We start from the raw sequence: 24,737 nt of genomic DNA on the forward strand, positions 1-24,737 counted from the left end.
AATTCAAGACTGACCTCCCTCCTCACACAATTAGGAAAAACATGATTAATAATCACGACTGTAAAGCACATAATTTAAAAACTATAAAATCATTGTTAGCAACTAAAATGTCACTCTTCAGAGGAGTCACTTTGGCTTTCAGATCATTAGCCTGTCTGTATCCAGACCTTTTTTTGCAAAAAGCACAGCTGAGTCAAAATGGTGCCCGTGAGTGTGGGCAATCCTGTAGTTACCTTTTTAAAATCCTAAGGTTGCTAGACAAGAAAGGAAGAAAGGATGAAAGGAAGGAAGGAAAGGGAGGGAAGGAGAGAGAGAGAGAGAAAGAAGGGAAGGAGAGAAGGAAGAAAAGAATGGAGATTGGAGCAGCACAACCAGTAAGTGTGATATAATGGACATAACGCCATCCCAGCCTTGAAGGTTGGGCGTCAGGAAGTTGAGGGGAGGGAGGCGGAGAGAAAGGAAGAAAAAAGTAGTTTCCTGAGAAAACAATTCAGTATTTTGAGTCCCTACATTCTGAGGCCTGAGGGTCTCAAATCACTCAGTCGTAACCCCCAGGCACTGAGATCTGAGATGAGAAACAGAAGCGACTCACTCTTGGACCCTGGGGATGCTGCAGTCAAACAATTGAAAGGAACCAGGCCCTCTGAGTGCCTGAGGTCAGGGTGCCAGCTAGATGCAGACAGCTTCTCTGAGGTCATTTCAAAGAATAGATTATTGCAGGGAGTGGCGCCTGCGGGACTTGCCGGGAAGGACAAGACCAGGCAAGGCCGGATTACCTGAATCCCACCAGCATATTCTGCAGGCATCACCACCTCCATGCAGCCCAGGGGAAAGCCTTGTCTAGTAAAGACCCCTGTTGGTCCCAAGCATTTTCACCTTGTTCTCCCTCTGCGAAGCTGCTGCCGCCACCACATACTGCTGGCTCACCAGTGGCACTTGTAGAACTGGCTCTCTAACAGCAGCTTTTTCCAGTTGCACAAAAATGTGTGCATGCATGCAGCCCGAGGCAGCCCACCCTGCCAAAAAGCGCACCAACTTTGACTAAGATGTGAACCTAAATCCTATTCCCTTCTCCAGAGTGGCCCTGTGACCTTGAGGAAACTACACCAACTCTGGATATCTCAGTTCTCTCATCTGTAGGAAGTGGGAGATGATAAGTCCTACCCCGAAGGATTGGATGTAGGAAAGGACCTCAGCACATCACCTAAGACAGTGCCTGAGCAGAGAAGATTCTTGGTGAATGAGAACCGTCATATTACAGCCCCAGAGATGCCTGACCTCTTTAGACTCAAGGGAGAAAGCTAAGGGTACCCGGACCGAGCCAGAATCCATCCCGGAACAAAGCCAACTGGCCCCCACAGGGGTCATACCTGTAACCTCGGCCTCACTGCATCCTACCAGCTGAGAGAATGGGCTATGAGCACATTCTAAAAAGAACCGTGAAAGTAATCGTGTCAGCCAGGGTCTGGGCAGGAAAGAGATGGTGGCACGTGCACAAGGGGCGAGTGATGAGAGCTGAATGAAGGGCCAAAATGTGGATAGTGAAAGCAACGAGGAATGATTAGGCACTCTGGGACCGGCAACTGACCACCCCTAGGCCTGGAGTGACAAGGGGAGGGGGCAGTTATCAGGAGGGCTGTGGCTACAGGAGAGAGTCACCACCAGCCTGCGACCTTCAGTAGGGGAAAGCTGCCATGGCCACACCACTGCCCAGCAGAGAGGGGACGAGGGGAATAACTACCCCAGCCCCTCTCTCTTCTCCCGCCCTCTGGTCTCCAGCTAGGGTCTCCCATTGGCTGAACCCAGTGGGGAGCCAGAGGACAAGGGGGCCTAGTTAACGCAATCCATTGAGACCAGCCAACGATGGGCCACAGAGCAGGGTGGAAAGTGTATCTGGAGGGGAAAATGGAAAATATCCAGCACAGTAATTACACGACATAGAAGCAGAAGAGAGTTCAAATTAGTTTCAGTGAGAACTTGACAGGCTGTCAAAGCCTTTTGAAAATGCCCTTCATTATAATCACAGGAAGAAACGAGATTGACAGACCCACCCTGGTGGGAGAACAAAGGTCCCAAGAACCAACGTGCAATATTTATCTGCTGATGGAAAGCAGTTCGGCTCACACTTTTACAGCAGTTCTGTTCCGATGGCCCGTGGTGAATTCAGTGCTGTCTGTCTGCTAACAGTCTGAGTTAAACTTGAGACACTAGGGAAGTGTGACTTCGACAAGTACAGAAACTCTCCATGGATGAAGCCCAGAGTAACTGTCATTTAGCACAAAGATAACGAGGATGGAATACAATCTCCGCTCGTCCCCAGGTGGGAGACCCTTGACCCTTGGAGGCTGATGTGCACACCTGTGCTTCTGAGGTCCAGGCCCTTCTTCTGACTCCCAAACCCTGGCTCCTCTGGGCCCTCTAAGCCAACCCTCAACACTGTTCACTCCTTGGCAAATGGGTTCCCTTCTTGAGAAGTGGGGTAGCTGATGCCAAACGCAGACATGTACCCAGAGAGGGTCAAAACCAGAAGAGGCTTAGAACTGGTTTCCGCTCAGACTGGCCTGCACTTAACCTCAACTCACTAACTAGCAAACTAACTCACTAACTTATTTTCTTGTGCATTTTTCACATTTAGATTTTTTTTGGTTTTCCTTAGTTATAAAAATCACAAACACACAAAAGTCTCCCATAATTGAAATTAACATTTAGCTGCATGTCTTCTTTTTTTTTTTTTTCTATTAAAATACTGATGCCTAGGCTCAGCCCTGGAGATTCTGATTTAATTAGTCTGGGATGGGACCAGGGGTCAATTTTTTTTTTTTTTTTTAAGTGTGGAAAAATACACATAACACAGAAGTTTAACTCATTAACTTTTTTTTTTTTTTTTTTGCGGTACGCAGGCCTCTCACCACTGGTGGCCTCTCCCGCTGCGGAGCACAGGCTCCGGACGCGCAGGCTCAGCGGCCATGGCCCACGGGCCCAGCCGCCCCGCGGCACGCGGGATCTCCCCAGACCGGGGCACGAACCCGCGTCCCCTGCATCGGCAGGCGGACTGTCAACCACTGCGCCACCAGGGAAGCCCAAACTTTTAAGACACATGTTGAGTGCCTGCTGTATGCCAGATACTGTGCTGGGAGATACAGCAGTGCCCACGGTCAACACAGTCACTGCCGTATAGTGGGGAAGTGGACCAGCAGGCAGGGACCCCAGTGTGGGAGGATCAGAGCAGGGGGTAGACGAGCAGCTTTGGACACAGTGCAGAGAGGCCTGACCTGCTCTCAGGACCAGAGAGACCCTCCCCACAGAGGAGCCTTTTAAGACGGGAGAGGAAAAAGAGTGAGCCCTCCACGGCAGAGGCTCTTGAGGGCAAAACCCTCTACTCACGTGGGAGACAGACACCTCCCTCAGCCTCTGACCACACCCAGCAGGTGCCCAGCCCGCACTCTAAGTGGTCTCTGAGGTGCCCCTGGGCTCGGATCAGTGTATGTTTTCCGGGTTTGGTTCATTGCTGCCCGTGGCCTCTAACACTGAAATCCGATTATCCCTCCACCTCTCAGACTCTGAGCGGTTCCCTTGGGCCCCGTAGGGTCAAGGCTTGTTACCAGACTTGGAGCAGCTAGATTAGGAGCTCCTATAGGCCTGGAGAGCGGCCCCCTGAGGCTAAAGCAGCTGGAGTGGGGGGCTGCCCAGGACCTGGACTAAGCACCTTGGGCTACGGGCATTTCGTGGTCCAGTCACTGGCTGGCAGCAGTTCACCCCCGCCTTAACTCAGAGATGCCTGAGGGCTTCCCCGGTGGCGCAGTGGTTGAGCGTCTGCCTGCGGATGCAGGGGACACGGGTTCGTGCCCCGGTCCGGGAAGATCCCACGTGCCGCGGGGCGGCTGGGCCCGTGAGCCATGGCCGCTGAGCCTGCGCGTCCGGAGCCTGTGCTCCACAACGGGAGAGGCCACAACAGGGAGAGGCCCGTGTACCGCAAAAAAAAAAAAAAAGATGCCTGAAAATTAAGCCCAGCAGGCGTTCCACACCCACCGCCCACCTCCCAGCAGTGCTGCCCGCGAAGCAACCCCACATCTTCCCATGTGCTCTTTAACCTGGATGTGGGACTCATGCTTGACTGACTGGTTGGTTGATTGGTTTCTGAGTGGAAGGAAGAACTCCAGGATGACAGCAGGTAGAGCTCCAAGGAACATTCCAGGTTGCAGAATGGACCAGGAGAAAACAGGTTTAAGAAAAGTTTAGGCCATAGATTGTACATTCAAATGCCATAGAGGCCAGGCAGATAAACAAATGATCAGAATCTCCCAAGTGGCATCAGCTGGGAGTGGTGGCCATTGTGACAAAATTGCGAGTACTCTCTCCAACGGAAGAAGTTCATGTCTGTCCTCCTTTCCTTCCTTCCTTCCAACCAGAGCACATCCACAGGCCAGATTCAGATTACTGGCTACCAACTGTTGATCCTTAGTTTAAAGCAGGGGTTCTCAAAGATGGGTGGTCCCCAGACCACGAGCAATAGCATCACCTAGGAATTCATTAGAAATACACATTCTTGGGCCCCACTCAGACCCACTGAATAAGAATCTGGGGAAAAGGGTGCCCAGCAACTGCATTTTAAAAGGCCTTTTCAGTAATTCTGATACATGTTAAAGTTGGGGCCACTAGAGTCAATAGTCATCACTGGTCCAAAATTATACATTTTTTCCTCATTCTTTCATCTGTGCATATATTTATTGAGCACATATCATGTACCAGGCATGGGCTAGGCACTAGGAGCACATGGGAAGGGCAGGGGCAGGCAAGGCACATGTGGTCCTTGCCCTGAATCCTAGCTTTAGCTCTTGCCTCTTGTTGGATGTTTTCTCGGTTTTGCGAAATACCACGTCCACTCGTATTAGCTCATTTTGCCATAATGCCTTGAGAAACAGGCAGAACAGAGGCTACTTCTACCCGTTTATCAATGGAGTCCCTTTGTCCATGCACAGTTAAAAGTCTACCCAACCTCGCAGGGCACGGTGGCCCCAGGCTGCCTATTCTGGGGGGCCCAGGCCCCCTGTGTGACGGAGACGTGCCCTTGGCCCTGCCGCACAGGAGGGGCTCAGAGGGCCTCTGGCTGTCATTGCTCAGAAGCACAGGCCTGACTCGCTCCATCCTGGCCTCAGACAGATGTCCTCGGACACACGCAGTCACCTAATCACCCTCATTCCTGGGAGCATCCCATGAATATATCTGAAGACTTGACAGAACGTTCAGCCAGGCTGTCTGTTTCTTCGAGCGGATTGTGTTGAGAATTTCCACCCGTAGCAAATCTCTTGACTGAAATGAATTTTAACAAAATGAAGGGGCAGGAGAATAGGAAGAAAAACATCTGGCAGGTGGGCTGAGCGCTCCCGAGCCCCCGTCCACTGCTTCACATGCCTCTCCCTCCCCTGAAAGTCTCCCAACGCCCATCCCCACCTCTGCTGCTGCATGTGGGCAGCAAACGGTGATGCAACTGGGTTGGGGCGGGGAGGGGAGGGAGCAGCTCCAGTAAATAACGCTCCAAAAACTAGCTCATTCTGCCCTGAGCGAACAAACACCATGGACGGAACTCTTTCTGATAACAAATCCCTCCCACTTGTGGCTCCGAGTATAGAGGACGACTCTGAGCTGACTATGAAATGCCTGCACTGATTGGCTGGCCCGGCCCTTTTGTCCAGCATCACAGGCTCTGCAAAGGGCACACATAAAGGAGCCGGGCCAGTGAGATTTATGGTACCGAGTAACAGGTTCCCTCCCACAGACCAGAGAAGAGACACAATCTGCTGGAAGTGACTTTTCAAATGATCTGCAGAAAACATTAGTGGAGATTTTCCCATCTGCATGCCTCCGGGTCTTATGGAGTCATAAAAAGTAAATGATTTCCCTGAACGCTGTGACAAACCTGATAGTTTCAAGCCATTTTCTAGCTGATTGATTTGCCATTACGCATCGGAGTGCCTGTGAGCAGAAAGGCTTCCTGGCGAAGCGAGCGCTGGGGTGAGGGAGCCATCGGGAGCTCACAGGAGGCCGCCCGCACCAGGAAAAGCGAATGAGGGACAAGGCTTGGTTTGTGTGGAGGAGCTAAACAGTAGGGAGTCTGGGAAGGCTTCCCGGAGGCAGTGGCTCCTGAGAAAGACCGCAAAGGAGGCACCAGCTCTTGGGGAAGATGGGAGGAGGCCATTAACACAGAACAAAAGTAGCAACAAGCAACCTCCTCTCTGCCTGCTCTAGGCCAAGGTCAGGAGAGAAAGGCTAAAATAGGAGGCAAACCGCTCAGGACTGTTGACTAGAGCCTTTAAAGACGGGTCTGTAGGGTGGTGGAGGGGTCTCGAGCAGTGACCTTGGGGCCAGCGGTCACCAAGATCTGGAGCTGGCCCCAATGCAGAAGGAAGAGCAAATCGACCTTTGCTCAGCTTGGGCACCTTTTGGGCAGCTGTTTCGTCCTAGAAGAGGTGTGTTCTGTGCCAGCTTCCTGAGCTGCCCTCGACGGGATGGGAACAGGATGATGGGCCTGTGAAGCACCTCGGGCCACCGAAGAAGGAAGGAGGAGGCACTGAGATGCTCACTGGGTCAAGTCCGAGCTTCGGTTCTCCTGGGAAGATGGTGCCGAGCTTTCCCAAGGGTGATGTCAAGCGCCACGCCCTCCACAGGGGATTTCACGCCCCCAGGGCTTCCTGAGCACCGTCTGGCCCATCCCCGACCCTCCCACCCTGGAGACTGGACATGAGGACAGATGGGGGAATAAAGTGGCAGGCAAGGAGGAGTCATCACTAATCCACGAACTTATTGAGGGTCGATGCAGGTCCACAGGCTGAGGCTCTGGAGGACAGACGCCCAAAGGAGCCGAGGACAGAGGCACCGTGGTCATCCAGACAGCCAGATCCTCCCTGGGAACCTCCCTGTGCTCTCAGCACCAGTGAGAAAAATACAACCCAACCCACCCACCGAGAAAAAGCAAAAACATTAACAAGTGCGAAATGCCGTGTACAGAGTAAAGACAAATGCTTAGGACTCAGGGGAGGAATGACTAGATCAAATGAGGGTATCGTCAGGAAGCCTTCTGCAAGGAGGTGACACTGTGACAGCTGTAGAGGAAGTCGTGCACACAGCCTTAGAAAGGTGGAGAGTGGCAGAGGAGCATATGCACAACAGAAGTACCAAAACAAGCCAAGAGACCACACAAGACAGAGCATGAGCAAAGGCCCTGAGGTTCACAGGGCACGCCCTCTCTGGGGGTCAGATGATCATAGAACAGCCAGGGCGGGTGGGGGGTCGGGGAGCCCCTAGGTGAGACCATCGTTAAGCCCATTTGTAAAGGGAGAAACGTACAGAACTAAGGCCTGAGGCCCTTTCCCTGGGCAAACGAGGGATCTAGGAAAATCAAGTGCCCCCTCCCACCCCCGTGGCACCTGTGCCCCAGATTCCCCTACAGACAAGTCTGCCTTCCTAAGACACACAGCTCATCGTGTTTACCTCTCTACTCAGAGGCCAGCAGCTACACACATACACATACACAGCATGACGTCCAAACACCTCAGTTCTGCCTAACGTGGTCTCCCACCTTACCATCTCCCCGGCCCATGCCAAGATTTTTTAAAAATTCAAAACAAACACCCTCCCCATATACTCCAGCCACACCAGTGAGCAGAGAATTTTGCCCAACATACGCTCTGCCCTCTGTGTGTGTGCCAGCGTGCAGTGCCTCTGTCTGAAAGGCCCCGACCGCCCCCCACAGCCACCTACCGAAGTCCCTCCCATCCTTTAAGGACCAAAGATGCCATCCCCCACGTCACACGCAACCAGGCTCTTTCTTCCCCTTCACATCTCCCTCGTGGCCATTGACACATCCAGCTGCTACCGGAGCCATCTATGAACGAGGCGCTCTCTCCCACATCACAGGAAGGGGTCCCAGCAGGGAGATGAGACCTTTTGCCCTGTGTTCTCCAAACACCCAGCTCAAGGCTGTGGCAGGTAGCTGCTCAGTAAATGTCCACGCGGACTCCCTGGTGGCACAGAGGTTAAGAATCCGCCTGCCAATGCAGGGGACACGGGTTCAAGCCCTGGTCCGGGAAGATCCCACATGCCGCGGAGTAAACGTCCACGGCCTGGGGCTAAGCCTGGAGCTAAGCCTGGAGCTTTCTCAAGCATCCCCCACTAGGCAGTAACGGATTCCAGGATGGCTGCACGGCCTCCACCCTGGATTCCGCTTCTGCTCTGTTCTCTGGTCCTCCAGGACAGGGCTTGCCTTGGGGCTCGGGCTCTCGTCCTATTTCTTGTCCCCTCTTGGCCTGGTACCCTCCACCCCATGATGTAGACCGTGTATATTTTACAGATGAACTTAAGAGCTTCCTTGTCCACACGCAGGCACAACACGAGCTGATGAATTCAGGCTTATGCCTGGTGCTGCTGCTTCGTCTCTACGAACAGAGGTTTGCAGAACTCATGAGACTCAACCACGGTCAGGATGCAAGAGAGAGGGTGAGTCCGGCCCTGCCTGGGCCGTCGGGCAGCAGCCCCACCAGCCTTGCCTCGCCGTTTATTAGATGTGCATCCCCTGAGGTCCTCAAGGTCAGCTGGTGGGATGTGGCACTGTCGTCGTTAGGACTAGGACTCAGTGGCTGCTGGGTGTAGGCACAGTGGTCCTCTGGCTGAGAACTGAGTGACAGTCATGTAACTGTTAAGCAGGAGTCGTAATGAAATGGTCAGGAATGGTCATATAAGCAAGTGAGTGTCTAGGATATTTGCCCCCCCAGAATAGAGGCCAGCAAGGTTGCGGGGTCTGGGTGTACGTTACGTGTGGATGCCCCCTGCCCAAGCAAGGAGGATCCACGAGAAACAGGAACCCTCCCTGCCCCCAGCCAGGGAAGCTGTTTGTTTTGCTTTGGATCCTAGGATCCAGCGTCTGTGTGTGTGTGCCAAGAAACAGAGGTGCTGATGGGGTCCCATCTGTCATTAGAGAAGTGACAGTGTAGTTACCAGAAATGATCATCTGCGGCTGCCCTTCCTTTAATAAGAGAACCGAGGCCCTCCAGGAGGCCCTGTGGCGTGGAGAGAGAAGCCTAGATCCGCTACTCTACCAAAATGAGGGCAACGGACAGGCCGACCTCTGAAATGTACAAGTACACTTGGCTGTTGTCGAGTCAGAACCCTGAGCCCCAAGGGACTGCCCTCCTGGTTAAATGCCTCCCTGTGGCCAGGCCAGGAAAGAGCACTGGCAGCACAGGGGCACCTCCCTTACCTTAAAGCCATGCCAGGCGCTGACATTTTCTTAGTTGTGGGGTTGCCCGTACACCCCTTGAGGCTTGGAACTCAACCTCTGCTCACATCAGAAGGTCACCACTGGAAAGAAAGCCAGTATGGCAGTGGGCAAGCCACCGACGGGGCCGCGAGACAGCTTTAGTGATGCTCTGCCCCCTTATCTGTTCCTCTCCTCTTCACTTTCCTCTCCGTGTCTCTCCTCTTCTACCTCAAGTGGACAAGAGGCATCTGTCGGCACCAGTCACTGCCTGGAGGCTGGACCCCACTGGCTCCAACCCGGTCCTCCACCATGGCCCCAGTCCTCGCACCACTGGAGGCCGAGGTGATCCGTTTGGAGCCGTCCCCGCTAGAAATGCTGGGTTCAAACCATTAATCGTAAGAACTCGAGAGCTGTCCCTACATCTTTCTGACTTCAATTCTCCCCTTAGACCCTAAGCTCTCAATTAAGACAAAAGGCTGGGTCTTTGCCAAAATTGTCTCCTCAGGAATCTCACCCTCTTTCTGACCCAGGCCTGTCCTTCCTTTCACTCTTCCGTAGTTTTAGTGGTGACATAAATTCCTCAGAGAAATACATTTTTTTTGAGAAAGAAGTACAGGAAGCAGGAAATGATCCTTTGTTTAACATGTCTGTAACCTCATTTTCATGATTCCACATCTTTTTAATGAACTTTTTATTGCACACTGAACTTCAAAGCACCTAGGGTTTGAGAGAGGTTACAGATGGCCACAACATCAACAAACAAATGCAAGTGACATTAGCCTCCAGGACTGCAAAGCACACACAAGAAGGCAACAAACAGTACAACCCATTGGATGAAAACCTAGGCCCTAAGGCATTGGCTCTAGAGAACGTTCTGGTAAAAACTATCCTAGAGGAGCAGTAAGTGATGCCAGGAGCAGGCCGGGAGCCAGAGAGGAAGGAAGCAGAAGGGACAGGGCAACACTCTTCTCTCCCCACAAGCTTACATGTAATTTGAGATTCCCTGAAATAGATCTCACCCATTTAAACCACCAAGCAATAACCGGCACAAATAATCAGTTAAGACGTACCCGGAGGGCTTCCCTAGTGGCGCAGTGGTTAAGAATCCGCCTGCCAACGCAAGGGACACGGGTTCGAGCCCTGGTCCGGGAAGATCCCACATGCCGCGGAGCAACTAAGCCCGTGCACCACAACTCCTGAGCCTGCGCTCTAGAGCCTGTCCTCTGCAACAAGAGAAGCCACCGCAATGAGAAGCCCGCGCACCGAAATGAAGAGTAGCCCTCACTCGCCACAACTAGAGAAAGCCCGCGTGCAGCAACGAAGACCCAGCACAGCCAAAAAAATAAATTGATTTTTAAAAAAATTTTTTAAAAAAAGAGGTACCTGAATGGAACTCGGAAGACAAGTGCCTTCTGTCAAATTCACACTCTTCTGGATTTGAGTCTCAGTATTTTCTTGTAGAAAACACCCACACTCTAAGGGTAACGTTTAGCAAAAGAGAGGCACTACGATGGGAAAGGAACCCTCCTTCCCTCTCCTTCACCTACCAGAACTAAAAAACCCATTCATGCCAGGCTTCTGGCTGTGTCTCAGTAAGACACCCAGTGATGAGTGCCTGTCAACGGTAGCGATCATTCATTCACTCCTTTATTCATGCCCTGGCCTGTATCAGATGCTGAGATGGGAATCTGGGAAAATGGCTACCAAACATGATACCATGATGTCTCTTTCTTTGAGGAGCTTATGATCAAGTGGGAAGATGTGACTCACATATTTAGAAAACCAGTTAATAATCAGAAAGTAGCCCTTGGTCAAGAGAACCAACGGACCCACTGACTTCCCAGCGGCTGTGATATTGATAACCCAAGATCTTCCCAGACTGTGGCTTCCTGGGGTTTCCAATGATCCTATAAACAAATAATTTGCCTCCCCACTGAGGCCGTGAGCTTGTTGAAGGCAAAGCCAGGTCTTCTACACGTGTCTCCCATGATGCCGGGCACACAATGAATAATATCTGACTGCTGACCAAGTCCCAGGCACTACGGATGCCAGGAGCACTGAGTGCTCACAAACTTGCTAAATTCTGTAAATTTCGCTAACCTGTCAGATAAGGATGCAGTCTGCTAAGGGTTGCAGAGGCAGGGTGGGGGGAGGATGCGGTCACTGGCAACTTGGGACATGGACTCCTTATCTCTTTTGTACATCACAGTCCTCCAGTGCCTAGAAAATGCCTGGCACACAGTAGGTGCTCCGTAACCTTCTGATACTCAAACAATGAACGAATGAACCAATACCTGCTTCTTCCAGGAGGCGAGTCTTGAGGTATGTTTTGGAGAAAGTGATAGTACAAATTTGTGGAGAGAAAAAGGTATTCTAGGTAAAGGAACACTCCCGAGTTCAAGGCATATTTATGTATGCAAAGATTTTATGCGTGCCTACTATGTGCCAGGTTCTAAACTAGATTCTGGGAATACAAAGATGATCAAGACAGGCTTTGGGGACTTCCCTGGTGGCGCAGTGGTTAAGAATCTGCCTGCCAGTGCAGGGAACACGGGTTCGTTCCCTGGTCCGGGAAGATCCCACATGCCGCGGAGCAACTAAGCCTGTGCGCCACAACTACTGAGCCTGTGCTCTAAAGCCCGCGTGCCACAACTACTGAAGCCCATGTGCCTAGAGCCCATGTGCCTAGAGCCCGTGCTCCACAACAAAGAGAAGCCACCGCCACGAGAAGCCCGCGCACCGCAACTAGAGAAAGCCCGCACACAGCAACAAAGACACAACGCAGCCAAAAATAAATTAATCAATTAATTAAAAAAAAAAAAGACACGCTTTGCCTAAAAGGGACTCAAGAGTCTAAAGAGACAGACATGTAACCAAGATTATCAAAAAATGTACCTTGTGTAATGACAGGAGATGGAGCCATATGTGGAGGAACACAGAACAGAGTTAGAGGACGGGAGGGGCCCCTGTTCTCACCCCCTCCTTCCACTCCTTCTCCAGGACAGACTCTCCAGTCAGGGCCTTCAGGGACACAAGCCAACGTTGCAGAGGGCTTGCTTTTCACCCAGTTAGGTTGTACTCTTTGCCCTCAGTCTTCCCACTGCTCTGGGAGCCTGGTGGCAAAGCTGCTTCCATTATTGCTCTTGTCCACTGATCAGCTGAGGGGGTGATGCGAGCTGAATCTCGGACCAGAGCTGCTGGGGAGGGAAGGGCATTCCACGCAGAAGCGAACGCAAAGGCTCAGAAAGGAGAAGACTTGCGCGTCTGGGAAAGTCAAGGAGCTGAGCGTGGCCGGAGCTGGCAGGAAGCAAGCAGGATGTGAAGGGTTTGTGTGAAGCTCTGGGAGGCCACTGAAGGCTTTCTAGCCTGGGGCTGGCAGGCTGGGAGACCCGCGTTTCTGAGAGAGAACGCGAGCAGCCATGTGGAGGGTGGGCTGGAGGGGGAAAAGCCCGGCTGGGTGGCTGCTGCCCTGGGACAGGGTGAGAGGCCCCACGTGGGGAGCACCGGAGGTGGGGGGCAGGTTTAGGAGGGCACAGAGTGAGGTACAGGCTGAAGGGAGCATTGCCTGTTATTCTCTGCAAATGCCCAGCAGGAAAGTGGCCTTTTCTCACTTCAGCTGTTCACTATGGGAGCGTCTCCAGAGAACACAGCGCCCCACCAGCCTCACCTGATCCCACTTGGGCTCACCCTTTAGTGGGGACACAGGGCTGTCCTGCGAGGTGAAGCTAAATGGGCTTGCCCTTCCTCCCCGTTCTCCCTTTCCGCGCCTACGCGGGACACTCCAGTATTCAGGGCCTACACCCCGGGGCCCCTGTCCTGGGCTTCTTCCTAGCCCTGGGCGTGATCTGTACCACACTCTCCATTCCCCCCAATGAAATGACCCGGGACCCTGAATTCCTCTCCCTGCCTGCCCATAGCAGCTCCCCTAAACCCCTCAAGTGCCTAATCTGCTAAACTAGGTAAAATAGAAAGAATCCCTGTCAGTGAGTCAAAAGGCAGAGCGCTGAAGGGCCCCCAGGCCCTCCATGAGGCCCTCCTGGCGTGAGCGCCCGCCTCTGTCTTCCGCCCCAGGTGCGCTGCACTAACACCTCCCCTGTAGGAAAATGTTCACCTGGACGGGAGGGGAAGGGATTGCAGTGGCTGGCCTGGGGGGCAGGGAGGGTCTCGAAGTAGCTCTGCAACCCCACTGGCCCATTCACGAGTGAGGCTAGATGGACTTACTCTAGGCCCTCCCCATTCACACCTTTTCTACAAAACCGAAAACCCTTGCCTCAGAGGACCGAATCTACCCAAAGGATGCAAGGCCCGGGCTTGGCCCGCAGCTGGGAAAGCTTTCCCACTCACCAAGACGGCGCTTCCTGGTGGCGTGTGAGAGTTGGTTTAGAAAGATGCCACCCCCTGGCGTGGAATCTAGAGGCAGGATGAGGTCATCCTAGCTCCTGGTGGCGTGTAAGAGTTGGTTTAGAAAGATGCCACCCCCTGGCGTGGAATCTAGAGGCAGGATGAGGTCATCCTAGCAGCCTGGAGAGAATGGAGGCCATCGCTAGCACAGTCCCGATGTATCATTTACCAGGTAACCAGGACTGCTGCTCTAGAAGAAACTCCTTCCTTCTCCTGCCCTCCCCCTGGCCTTCTGGTGAGAGGGACCCAGAGACCACAGCTGCCTCCACGCTGGCCAGGCAGTTGCCCTAGTAACAGTGTCCAGCACCCCTTATTTTGTCCCCCAGCCTGTCACAAAGCCCCTCTTCCCCCTGGGGGAAGAGCAGCGGCCCCTCTGCAGCCTGGCACAATGGGCTCCCGTGGAGTACACAGTGTTTCTTATTGTGGCATAAAAGGCCATAAAGTCAGAACAAAGAGGGAGCCCAGAGCCCTGATGGGCCCGCTGCTTCCTGCCGGGCAGAGAATACAACCGATTGTTGAAAAGCCAGTGGTGAGGCAAGTGGCCAGTGAGCACGGCCTTCACCCCACGGCCTGTAAATGCGGTTTGGACCATCAGGATGGGATTCTGCGATTCAGATCAATTGCTGAAAGGAAGCAAGTCTGTTCACGCTGCCAAGTTTAGAAGCCCCGAACCAGCGACGGGGACCTGGGCCACGGCCGAGGCTGTCAATAGGAGGAGCCTAAGCCCCACAGGTGCTGACCATCGCGCTGCCCCCGGCACCTCCGCGCGTTTACTCTGCCCCTTTAAGGTGACGTGAGGGATTCCTAGAACATCCCCGAGACTAGGGAATTAGACATCTGTTCACAATTGCTTTGGAAAAATGATTCATTTTTCATTGTCTCCTTTCTCATAGTTGTCAAGAAATTACCCACAACCCAGACCGGAAGAAAATGAAAGTAGGTTGGGGGATCAGTCCTGCCATGTTGCGGTGTTTGCTAATGTGCTCTCTTTCGGTGACTGTGCTGAACCTAATGGTGTGGAAGGAAGTAATGACCACCACCCAGAGGCAAAAATAACCCCACAAAGCCTGGGAAACTCTAATGCAGCAGTCGGGAAGGCGTGTCCAAGTATGCTGGATGCAGAGGAGATAAGGATTCTAATTCATCCCGAAAGCGAGGGGAAAGGCCAACAAAGGGAGGACGGCCTCCTCGGGTGTAGGTTAACTTGCTACAGGTTTCTTCCTTTCCCTTTGCTGGGATTCACCAGCGTCCAGCCCTTGGGGAGCCCCTTGGGTTTTCTTCTAAACCTTGGAAAGGCACTGTTTAGCCATTACCTGAGGGGACAACAGTCATTCACAAGCTAGTACTGGATTTTCTCACTAATTTGGCCCATTCAAGTGGGCCTGTTGGATTCAGAAGTTGAACAAGGAAAACAGGTGTCGGGCAAAGTCAAAGGCGGCGGGACAGCTGTCTTCAAGCAGGTTCATTATCCCATAGAAAACCCAACTGAAGAAAACGTGCTCAATTAAAGCAGGCGGGCTGGCAGTCAGACTTGGGAAGAACTTCTCCATCAGCTGGGAGAACAAACATTACAGTGAACTGGGGGGGTGACAATTCCATGCCCAGAGGCTGTTCTGGCGAGAAATTTCACAGCTGCCTGCCTTCAAAGGTTTAGAACAGCGATTTCCACGCTGGCTCCGCCATGGGAATCACCTGGGGAACTTACCAAAGTACAGATTCCTGGGCCCCTCCCTGAGATTCCGTTTCAGGTGATGGGGTGGGCCCCTGGTGATCCTGATGCAGCCGGTCACGGTGACGCTTTGGGAACCCCCAACAGACCCGTCTGCAGGAGAAGCTAAACCAGCTCAGAGCTCCGCAGGGTGGGGCCCAGATGACGACCCTACAGCACCCAATCTATTATTCAGGGCGCGCAGTCCCGAGAACCCGGGCTGACCATTTTCAGAGCGGGGGGGGGAGGGCCCTTCCCTCCGTTCACAAAAGGAACCCGCAGAGTCCCAGTCCCGGGCGCCATAGCGGGGGTCCAGCCGAGCCGGGTGAGGGCCCAGCGCCCCCCTGCGCCCTCGCAAGGCCCTGGGGCCACTCGGGGCGCCGGCCCGACCCCGGCGCCGTCGCCTGGGCCAACCCCGAGCGGCTGCTCCCCCTCGGGCAGCCGGGAAGGGAGAGCGGGCAGGGAGCTGTGAAGTCTAGGACGGACCTTTGTGTGCGGGCGCACGCACCCGCTCTGCGCTCGGCCTTTGGCGAGAGCCCCTGCTCCGGAAAGGGCCCCCGCGCCTCGGCCAGGACGACTCGGTGGCCCGAGGCACCGGACAGGGTCTCGGCGCCGCGCCGGGCTGCACCCCTCCCCAGCGCACGCCCCGGAGGCGCCCGCGGTCTTCCCGGTTGGAGGAAACCTGCTGCTGCCGGGCGCGCCCGGGTGGGTCTGGCTGGGCAGGGGCGACCCCTAGTGCCCAGCGGGGGCCGCTGCCGCCCTGCTGCCTGGGGAGGCCCTGAGCAGGATGGAGAGCCTCCCACCCACACCCCAGCTTGGGGATGGGGAAGGGGCACCCCGGCTCCAAGCCTGAGCCCCAGGGAAGGGGGACGTCTCTAGAGGGCAGGAGAAGAGCACCCCTGGGGTGGTGCTTAAAAAGGAGTCTCCGCCGAGGGCACCCTGCCTTCCCGTGTTGCTCTGAGGCAGATGGTCCCCTGATGTCACTTACATCCCTCTTCAGGAAGCTGGGACTAGCTCTAGGATCCACCGCTCCCCCGTCCCGGTCCCAATGTAGGGGCCGCCAATTCTCCCCTGGAAACAGGTCTAGGCCCTCTCTACCTGCCCTGAGCCCTGCACACACCCCAGACGCTGGCAGGGGCAGCCCTGCACAGACACCGTCCTGGCACGCTGGTCGGACGCCGCCGTTGCCTGGCTTCCCGCCCGAGCCATGATCAAGACAGGAGCCAGGGCAGCCAGAGGCAGATCCACATGCCTCCCGCCCTCCCCCGGGGCCACCCTTCTTTGGTCTCCGGCAGCCTGGCATGACTCACCTGGTTGGCAGCGCCCTGTTAAGTTGGGTTGTCAGAGCTGAGTCACAGCTGTGACCTGCTGCCCTAGCTCGATGCAGGTAAACAGGGAGGGAAAAAGGCAGAACATCAGGGCACACCAGGTGACACAAAGAGATGCCAGCCTCTCTGTGGCTCTGTGGTGCCCATGCCAACCTTCTCACCCTGTCCCCTGCACCTGGGAACCGAGGCCACACACAAGATGCCACAGGTGGCGCAGAGGTCAGGGCAGCTGGGGAGAGTCCCTGGTTGGGTGCGCCTGGGTCTAACAAACTGTCACACAGCTCTGTACCCCAGAGCCCTCCCCACCCCGACAACCGCTCCCCAGTTGGCACGAATAACTGTCACCACAGCCACGTCCGAGTCCAGGGAGGGGAACAATGCCTCTGGCAGCCACCAGTACAGGTGTGACAGGAGTAGGCTTGAGAGTCTTCAAGCCAAAGGCTGGGCCAGAGCTCCTCCCCCCAATACATAAGAGTCAAGGCAACTAGATTTGGGGGAAAGAACAGGAGGAGTGAAAGAAGGGGGGCAGCTCATGGGGCTGGGGCCTCCTTGTGGTGGAGGTAGATGCTGAGAGGGTCCAGGTAGGGATGGAGGGATAGTAATTACTCCTGCTCCCCTGCCCTTCTTCACCAGTCAGAATCCACTTCCAAATAGTCAGGGAGCGCTCACTCAGGCCAATGGGGAAAGAAATGTCCTGAGAACAAGAGTTTTCCCCAAGAATAAAGAAAAGCCCGCACCCCACCCCACATCCTCCACTCTGACCCCACTGCCATCTCCCTGCCTCTTTGCCCTCCTGCCCTCCCTCCCATCACGTGACCCTCTGTTTCCAGCCAATTTGATCTCTGAAAGACCGGGGTTCCTGTTCTCAGCACTGTTCCGGGCACTGTAGTGCACATGCGCACGTGTGTGTGTGTGGGTAGGTGGGGGGTCACTGGGGCTGGGGGAGGAGGGGGCAGGAAGGGCAGAGATGCCACGCCCCTCCATGCCAGATCCCACGGCCTGCCGTGGCTCCACAGCCTGAGAGATGCTCTTGCTTTCCAGGTTCCGAGTGGAGAGATGGGAATGACAGTAGCATTTGTGAAAGCAACAGCCCAGTGGTCTAGCAAGGGAGATGGCCATGGAGCTGGGCGGAAACCTCTCCCCCCCAGCAGCCCCCCTACGTCCCCACATGCCTCCCTTCCTGCTCCTCTCTACTGAAACTGAAACCAATGTGTTGGCAATTATCTTTTTCAACCTTCTGCCACTGTCTTCTTAGGGTCTGGCTTGAGCATCTACAGACGGCAACAGCGACCAGCCTAATCCCAGACAGCGCAGACCAAGCGACCTGGGCCTGCTGAGCCCCCGCAGGCTGCCCTGCGGCTGCCCAGAAGCCCAGAAGCCCAAGGGGACCCAGCAGCCCTGGCGGGCCCCGGGGCCTCAGGTCCCCCTGCTGAGGGCGCCCATTCAGGCCTCACTCCACCCCGAGCAGAATCAGTAAACCGACTTTATTCACCCAGCTTCATTTTGTGCTCATTCCAGTCTCCTTGGACAAAGGCTCAGGGCCTCAACTTCCACTTCTCCTTGCTCCCCACCATCACTGCCACGACGGATGACACATCCTGGGGCCCCACGGGCAGGGACAGGCTAGCTGGCCAGCCGCCCTCTGTAGGTGCCCACTTAGGAAGTTTTGGTACATGGACTCCACACTTCTCTCCTAATTATGTCTTAGGGCCCAAAGACCAGATCAAGAGTTAGGATGCAAAAAGGGCAGAGAATTTAGTAAGAAAAGTGTGTGTGTGTGTGTGTGTGTGTGTCAGAGAGAGAGAGAGAGAGAAAGAGAGAAACAAAGACAGGTCAAAAAAAAAAAAAAAAGATGGAGGGAATGAACTGCTGATACCTGCAAAAACATTAAGTGAAAGAAGCCAGACACGAAAGACTGCATACTGTATGATTCTACTGAAATGCAATTTCTAGAACGGGTACAACTATAGAGACAGAGCAGTGGTTGCTGGGGGTTGGGGAGAGGAGCAGAGATTGACTGCGCAAGGGCTCGAGGGGACTTTATGGGGTGATGAAGGGGTTCTAAAAGCTGGTCCGTGGTTATGTTCACACAGCCGGATGCATTTACTAACGCTCATTGAACTGTGTGCTTAACACGGGCGAACTCTGTGGTATAATTGTAAAATATGCCTCAATAGATTTGAGAAAGGGTAAGAGAGAGAGAGAGAGGGAAAAAGGTGAAAGGAAGAGGAAGACGGGCTTCCCGTCCCACCTTCAAGACCCGCCCTTCTCAGACCAGGAGTGACCATTGAAGATGTTGCTGCCCAGGGGGTCCCCCAAATAAATTATGATGCCAATAGGGTTTAGGAAAGCTAGCCTTGAATTACATCAAAATCTTGTCCCACTTCTCTGATCTGTTCCACAGTTAGACAGAGACTCAGGGACTGCAAACAAGTCGATTCCACCAAGATCCATGCGCCAAACAAAGGGGCATCTTTGAATGTGAATAGAGCCTAGAAGAGCCACTCAAGTTGAAAATATCCCATGCTGTACACAAAATTCCTAAAGCCTCAGGTTCCTCCGTTCCCAAACGGAGCCCCAAGCCCCGATCATTCTATGAGAAAATGGGTCTTTATTTTTAACCGAACTTTAAGGTTGACTGAAGATAAAAGGTCTGTCCAGGAGCCAATACTGAGAAACATCTAAGAAGGGACAATGCATATTTTAAAAATAAGGTTTATAGAGAGCTTGATGGAATGTGAGGCAGTCGGGTAAACATTCCGACAGGCCAAACCCCCAGTAAGATGTGGCAGGGTTTGAGGCAGCTACCCTGAGACCGTTACAGGTTTACATCAGTCCATGTTGGGTTTTGGGAAACTATATGAAGGATTTACGCACGCAAGCAGGAGCGCCTCCTGTGAGGTCTGGGTGGGGAGAGATGCAACAGAACAGACATCCACCTGCACCATCAATTCAACATCACTGCAGCCCAGGGATCTGCCGGTGGGGCTTCTCATGGCCCGAGGTGCCCTAAGGACCGAGTCTCATTTATTAAAAGACAGTGATGAAAAGGGCTATCTCCCCCCTCTATAACTGGCTAAATATTGCCAGAAGCTATTAGAGGCTGAGTCACACTGGATAGGACACAGGGTCTTTCTAAGCCTTTAGCTCTTTAGGCAGTTTTACCAACCATTAACTATGTGCTATGTTGTGAGGACACAGGAAAAATGCACGATGCCCATCTCCTTGGAGCTCAGTCTTACTGGGGCAGCAGGACATATACAGAAAAAGTCAAGCTGAGGTGACAGGAGCCCACATGCGCCACTTCCTAGGAGCCGAGCCCAGGGATAAGCATTTTATATTTATCTTTAATCCGCACAATAAGCCTATGAGGCAGGTATTAGTAACCCCTTGTTACGTGGGAGGAAACGTAGATTAGTGTTCTCCAGAGAAACAGAGCTAATAGGATAGAGAGAGAGAGAGAAAGAGATTTATGATGAGGGATTGGCTCCCATGATTATGGAGTTTGAGAAGTCCCACAGTCTGCCATCTTCAAGCTGAGGACCCAGGGAAGCCGGTGATGTGGTTCCAGTTCAAACTGGGCCTGAGAACCAGGACAGCCAGGAGTATGAATCCTGGTCCAAGTCCCAAGGCCCGAGAACCAGAAGTGCTGAGGGCAGGAGAAGAGGGATGGCCTAGCTCAACAGAGAGAAAGTGTGCCCTTACTCTCCCTTTTTCTTCTGTTCAGGCCCTCGATGCCCACCCTCACTGGGGAGGGCCATCTGCTTTACTCAGTTTATTGATTCAAATGCTAATCTCCTCCAGAAACACCCTCACAGACTCACCCAGAAATAATGATTTACCAGCTATATGGGCATCATTTAGCCCAGTCAAGTTGACATAGAAATTAAACCATCATGAAACCTAACCTCAGGGAAGTTAAGTGATGCCCCCAAGTTTATAGGGTGAAGTCAGTCTACTGGGCAAGGCCATGCTCCTGGCCTGCCCGAAAGAGAGGGCAACATCCCTGACCAGCCCAGGAAGTCAGGGGAATAGGTGGTCCCCAGAGCCAAGGGGTGCAGAAAAGGGCCTTGAAGGATGGTGGAGAGAAGGGAAACAGGGAGCCCACACAGATGAAGGGCATGGTGGGAGCAACCAGCTAGAATGGGGTTGCTGGGCAGGGGAGCTGGGGAGCCCCCAGGCCAGGTCAAGGAGCTGAGGGTCCACACATAGGCAGCAGGGAACCACCAAAAGCCAAACCCAAGCAGGTGAGATGAAGAAGAGCCGGCAGGAGGAGAGAGAGGAGAGCACGCTGTTGCTGCAGTGCCTTGGGGTGAGTTGACTCCCACTGGGGAGGTGAGTGTGAGCTTTACAATATCCATAATAGTGTAAATGTCTAGTCTACGCACCAAGCCCCCACTTCATTTCTATGTACACTACACAGTTCTCCGTGTTTCTGGCTGCACCACGCTGCACGTCAGTCCCCGACCAGGGCTCGAACCCGTGCCCCCTGCGGTGGAAGCGCTGAGTCTCAACTACTGGACCGCCAGGGAAGTCCCCATTCTATGCAAGGCTATGCATAGTATCCCGAAGTCCAACCCCAGCCCAGGGTACCCAGGTGTCCCTCCCCCACTGCCTTGGGAAGGGAGGCCGTCGAAGAAGAAAAGGAAAGAGGCCACTCAGCCCTTATACTCCAAATAGGCTTCTGAAACTCGGCAGAGATGTCTCAGATAGAGACAAAGTTCCTGAGCCTCAGAGGCTGACTGTAGTATCACAGAGGGGTTCTCTCCAGTTGCCCGCCCCCCAACCTTTTTATAGAGCAGGGAGGGTGGAGGAGAAGTGGCATGGCAGGTCCTTCCCCTCTCTGTGCCTCTGTTTTCTCTTCTGTAAAGGGGGACAGTAGCACCCAGCTGATGATGTGTTGAGAGGATAAAATGAGTTAATTCATGGCAAGAATTAGTTAGAACAAGTCCCGGAGAGAGATACAGACAGGCCTCCTTGCATAAGCTAATAGGGCCATGCAATGACTGAGGGCCAGATCCCCAGACACCCCACAAGACCTCAGAACTTAGAGGTGCTGGGCAGGAAAGAAAAAAAAGCCAACTGGACTAGAAAACCTGAGCTGACCAGGATTTCCCTGAAATGGCTAAAACTACAGTCCTGCCATCAGCCAGTATCAGAAGCCAGTTAATTTTTTTGCACTGACTGCAGCAACGAATCCACTTCAAGGGGGAAACGCCTGCATGCTGCTTCGCCCCTTTCCTTTCTCCAGGGCTGGCACCCCGCCTGCTTTTCTGGACAAGGATTGAGATCTGCAGCTGCAGCAGGCCGCTTCTGGGGGAGAGTCAAGTCTGAAGTCAGCCTTCCCTGGGCCTCTTGGCAGCCCTGACCCCTGAGATAAAGGCCTGAACATCTGGGCACTTTCATCTCATGCTGGTCTTGCTTGAGGCCCCTCCATGTTCCCTCCATCTCCTTTCCCTTTCCTCCCCCTTCCTGCCTGCCTTTCTTGGGGTTCTCCCTCCAGATGCAATTCTTTACCTTGTCCCTGCAACAGACTCCAGCCCTAGTGCTCGAGGCAGCTTGGCAGGGCCCGGCCAGCCCCGTTCCCGGAGAGCCGTGTGATGCGGCTGGCAGACTCCTCACCCCGCAGCCTTGCAGCACTGCCCGCTGGGCCAGGTCAGCTCTGCCAGGACACCTGGGAGGAAGCCATCTCTGGCTTGACAAGGAGAGGTTGTGAGAACGCCTGACACCGTTCTCTGGAGAGCGGCCCGTTCGCCCATTCATTCATGGATTCAGCGAGCTGTCACGGCATCCAGGTGGCCAGAGCTGAGCCGGTTTAGCTCCGCAAGTGCAGGTTGGGCTCAGTGCCTGGGATACAGTGCCCTTTGCCCAGGCCTCTGGGGCTGGGTCTCAAGGCATCAAAGATGGAATGCAGAGGAGGTGCTTAACGCTTATTATATCGAAATGAGCAAAAAGAAAGGAGTTTCTGCCACAGACTCTACCAGAACCAGCACTGGCCTGGAGCCAGAGGCAGATGGCCCCGGGCCCAGAGGCAGATGGCCCCGGGCCCAGAGCCCTCCTCCTGTCCTACAGAGACCTGCCCGGAGTCCCCCTGCCCTCCTCTGGGCAGGCAGGAGCCCGCAAGCATAACAAGGTCTACGGGGAGCCCCCAGGTGCATGCGAAACTGTTTAAAATGCTTTGGGGTGGGGTTCAGGGCTCTGGTGAGGACTAAAGCCACCCGAGGGAAGGAGAGAGGAGTGGGGACAGGTATTTCTGGCGTGATTTAAACCTCTGGACACACACCAGCTACTGCCCTCACTATTTGGGTTCTCACTCTCTCAGCTGCTCCTCCCACCCAGAGCCCGTGCCCCTGCCTTCACCCCTGGGCTTTTCTTCTCTCTCAGGGCAAGGGTCAGCTGCCAGCTTCCCAGGGGGCTTCTGCCCAAGGTGGCTCCCTGCAGCCTGGTCAGGCGACCTTTGAGCTGTGGCTAATGGCAGGGCACTTAACTCACAAAGGGAGCTGTTCCCCAGTTTGGAGAACTAATCACTTCAGGGTGAAGTGGATTAATCATTCAGGACCCGGGGACTTCCCTGGTGGTCCAGTGGTTAGGACTTCACCTTCCAATGCAGGGGGTGCAGGTTCAATCCCTGGTGGGGGAGCTAGGATCCCACATGCCTTGTGGCCAAAAAACCAAAACATAAAACAGAAGCAATATTGTAACAAATTCAATAAAGACTTTAAAAATGGTCCACATTGAATAAAAAAAAAAATCACTGGGGCTTCCCTGGTGGCGGAGTGGTTGAGAATCCACCTGCCAATTCAGGGGACATGGGTTCGAGCCCTGGTCCGGGAAGATCCCACATGCCACGGAGCAACTAAGCCCGTGCGTCACAACTACTGAGCCTGCGCTCTAGAGCCCGCAAGCCACAACTACTGAGCCCGTGTGCTGCAACTATGGAAGCCCGTGCACCTCGAGCCCGTGCTCCGCAATGAGAAGCCCGCGCATTGCAGCGAAGGGCAGACCTCTTTTGCCATAACTAGAGAAAGCCGGCGCGCAGCAGCGAAAACCCAACAGCCCCCAAAAATAAGTTTATTAAAAAAAAAATCATTAAGGACCCGCCACAGGATTGGGGCTCCCTCCCTGAAGCTGAGCAGGCCCCTCCATGTTTCCTGCTGCTGCTGCAGAGACAGAAGAGCTGGATGGAGGAGGGCCTCGGGTTTGGCCTCAGCCTTGGCCTCAGAAAACTCAGGAGCTCACAAACCCTCCCTCAGGGCTCCCCGACTCAGTAAATGGCACCCCGTTTACCCTGCTGTCCAGGCCAAAAGCTTTGGACTTCTCAATGTGTATCTTTAATACCATTTGGTTTAGGCTTTGAACAATGTGACAGTATCACCTATTCAGAAAATTATAAACTTTTTAAAAAAATCACGAACAAGGCAAAAAACGCACGTGCACGCATGCGCACAGAATCTTACCATTTGCCGCAGTCCCGATCCAAAGCACCATCTGAATAGGTCAGACTAGCTGTTCCCACTGACTTCCTGCTCTGCTTAACATCCACACTCTCTACCACCGCCCTCAAGGCCTCGGGCAATCAGGCCCCGCCCCGCTCCCCTGCCCCCTCCCCCACCATCCCTCACCTCCTCAGGTGCCAGTCTCACTGCCTCTGGTGAGATCCTCCCCAGCCACCCCGTCCAAACTGGCCCTCACGCAGCCCCCTCGGCCTGTGTTAGGCCTCCTCACGGCACCTAGCGTGACCTGGCATGGTTGACCAACCTGGGCTGGCAGGGCCTTCTCTCTGTTCGTGGCTGTCTCCAGCTCAAACACCCTAAATCATTGGGTAGATGAGTGAAGGTGGGCGGGGGGAGGTCCTGTGATCCACTGCCCCGCCTCCTGCCGGTTCCAGAGCCCATGCTCCCCGGGGACGAAGGTGCACTCGCTTTCTCGAAGCTCAAATGCAGGTCTGACGACTGCCATGTAAGGATGGTGGTATGCGTCCCCCGCCCCTGGCTGACCTGGGCGCCTCACACGCTCCCCTGGGAGCTGCAGCCCAGTAACAGCTGAC

General features: G+C 54.1%; 1 protein-coding gene across 1 annotated transcript in view; it reads left to right on the top strand.

The window, feature by feature from the left end:
- Nucleotides 1-15,162, top strand: part of MARCHF10 (membrane associated ring-CH-type finger 10) — a gene marked incomplete at both ends in the record, with an annotated part of 79,532 nt that extends 64,370 nt beyond the window's left edge. The window contains 3 exons of the mRNA XM_082678798.1: nt 8,380-8,493; nt 14,548-14,590; nt 15,032-15,162. Coding sequence (XP_082534924.1) covers nt 8,380-8,493; nt 14,548-14,590; nt 15,032-15,162 — 288 coding nt within the window. The remainder of the gene's footprint in view (nt 1-8,379; nt 8,494-14,547; nt 14,591-15,031) is intronic.
- Nucleotides 15,163-24,737: the final 9,575 nt, after the last annotated feature.

Source organism: Grampus griseus (genome assembly GCF_964374135.1).
Source record: "Grampus griseus genome assembly, chromosome: 20".
Taxonomy (NCBI): domain Eukaryota; kingdom Metazoa; phylum Chordata; class Mammalia; order Artiodactyla; family Delphinidae; genus Grampus; species Grampus griseus.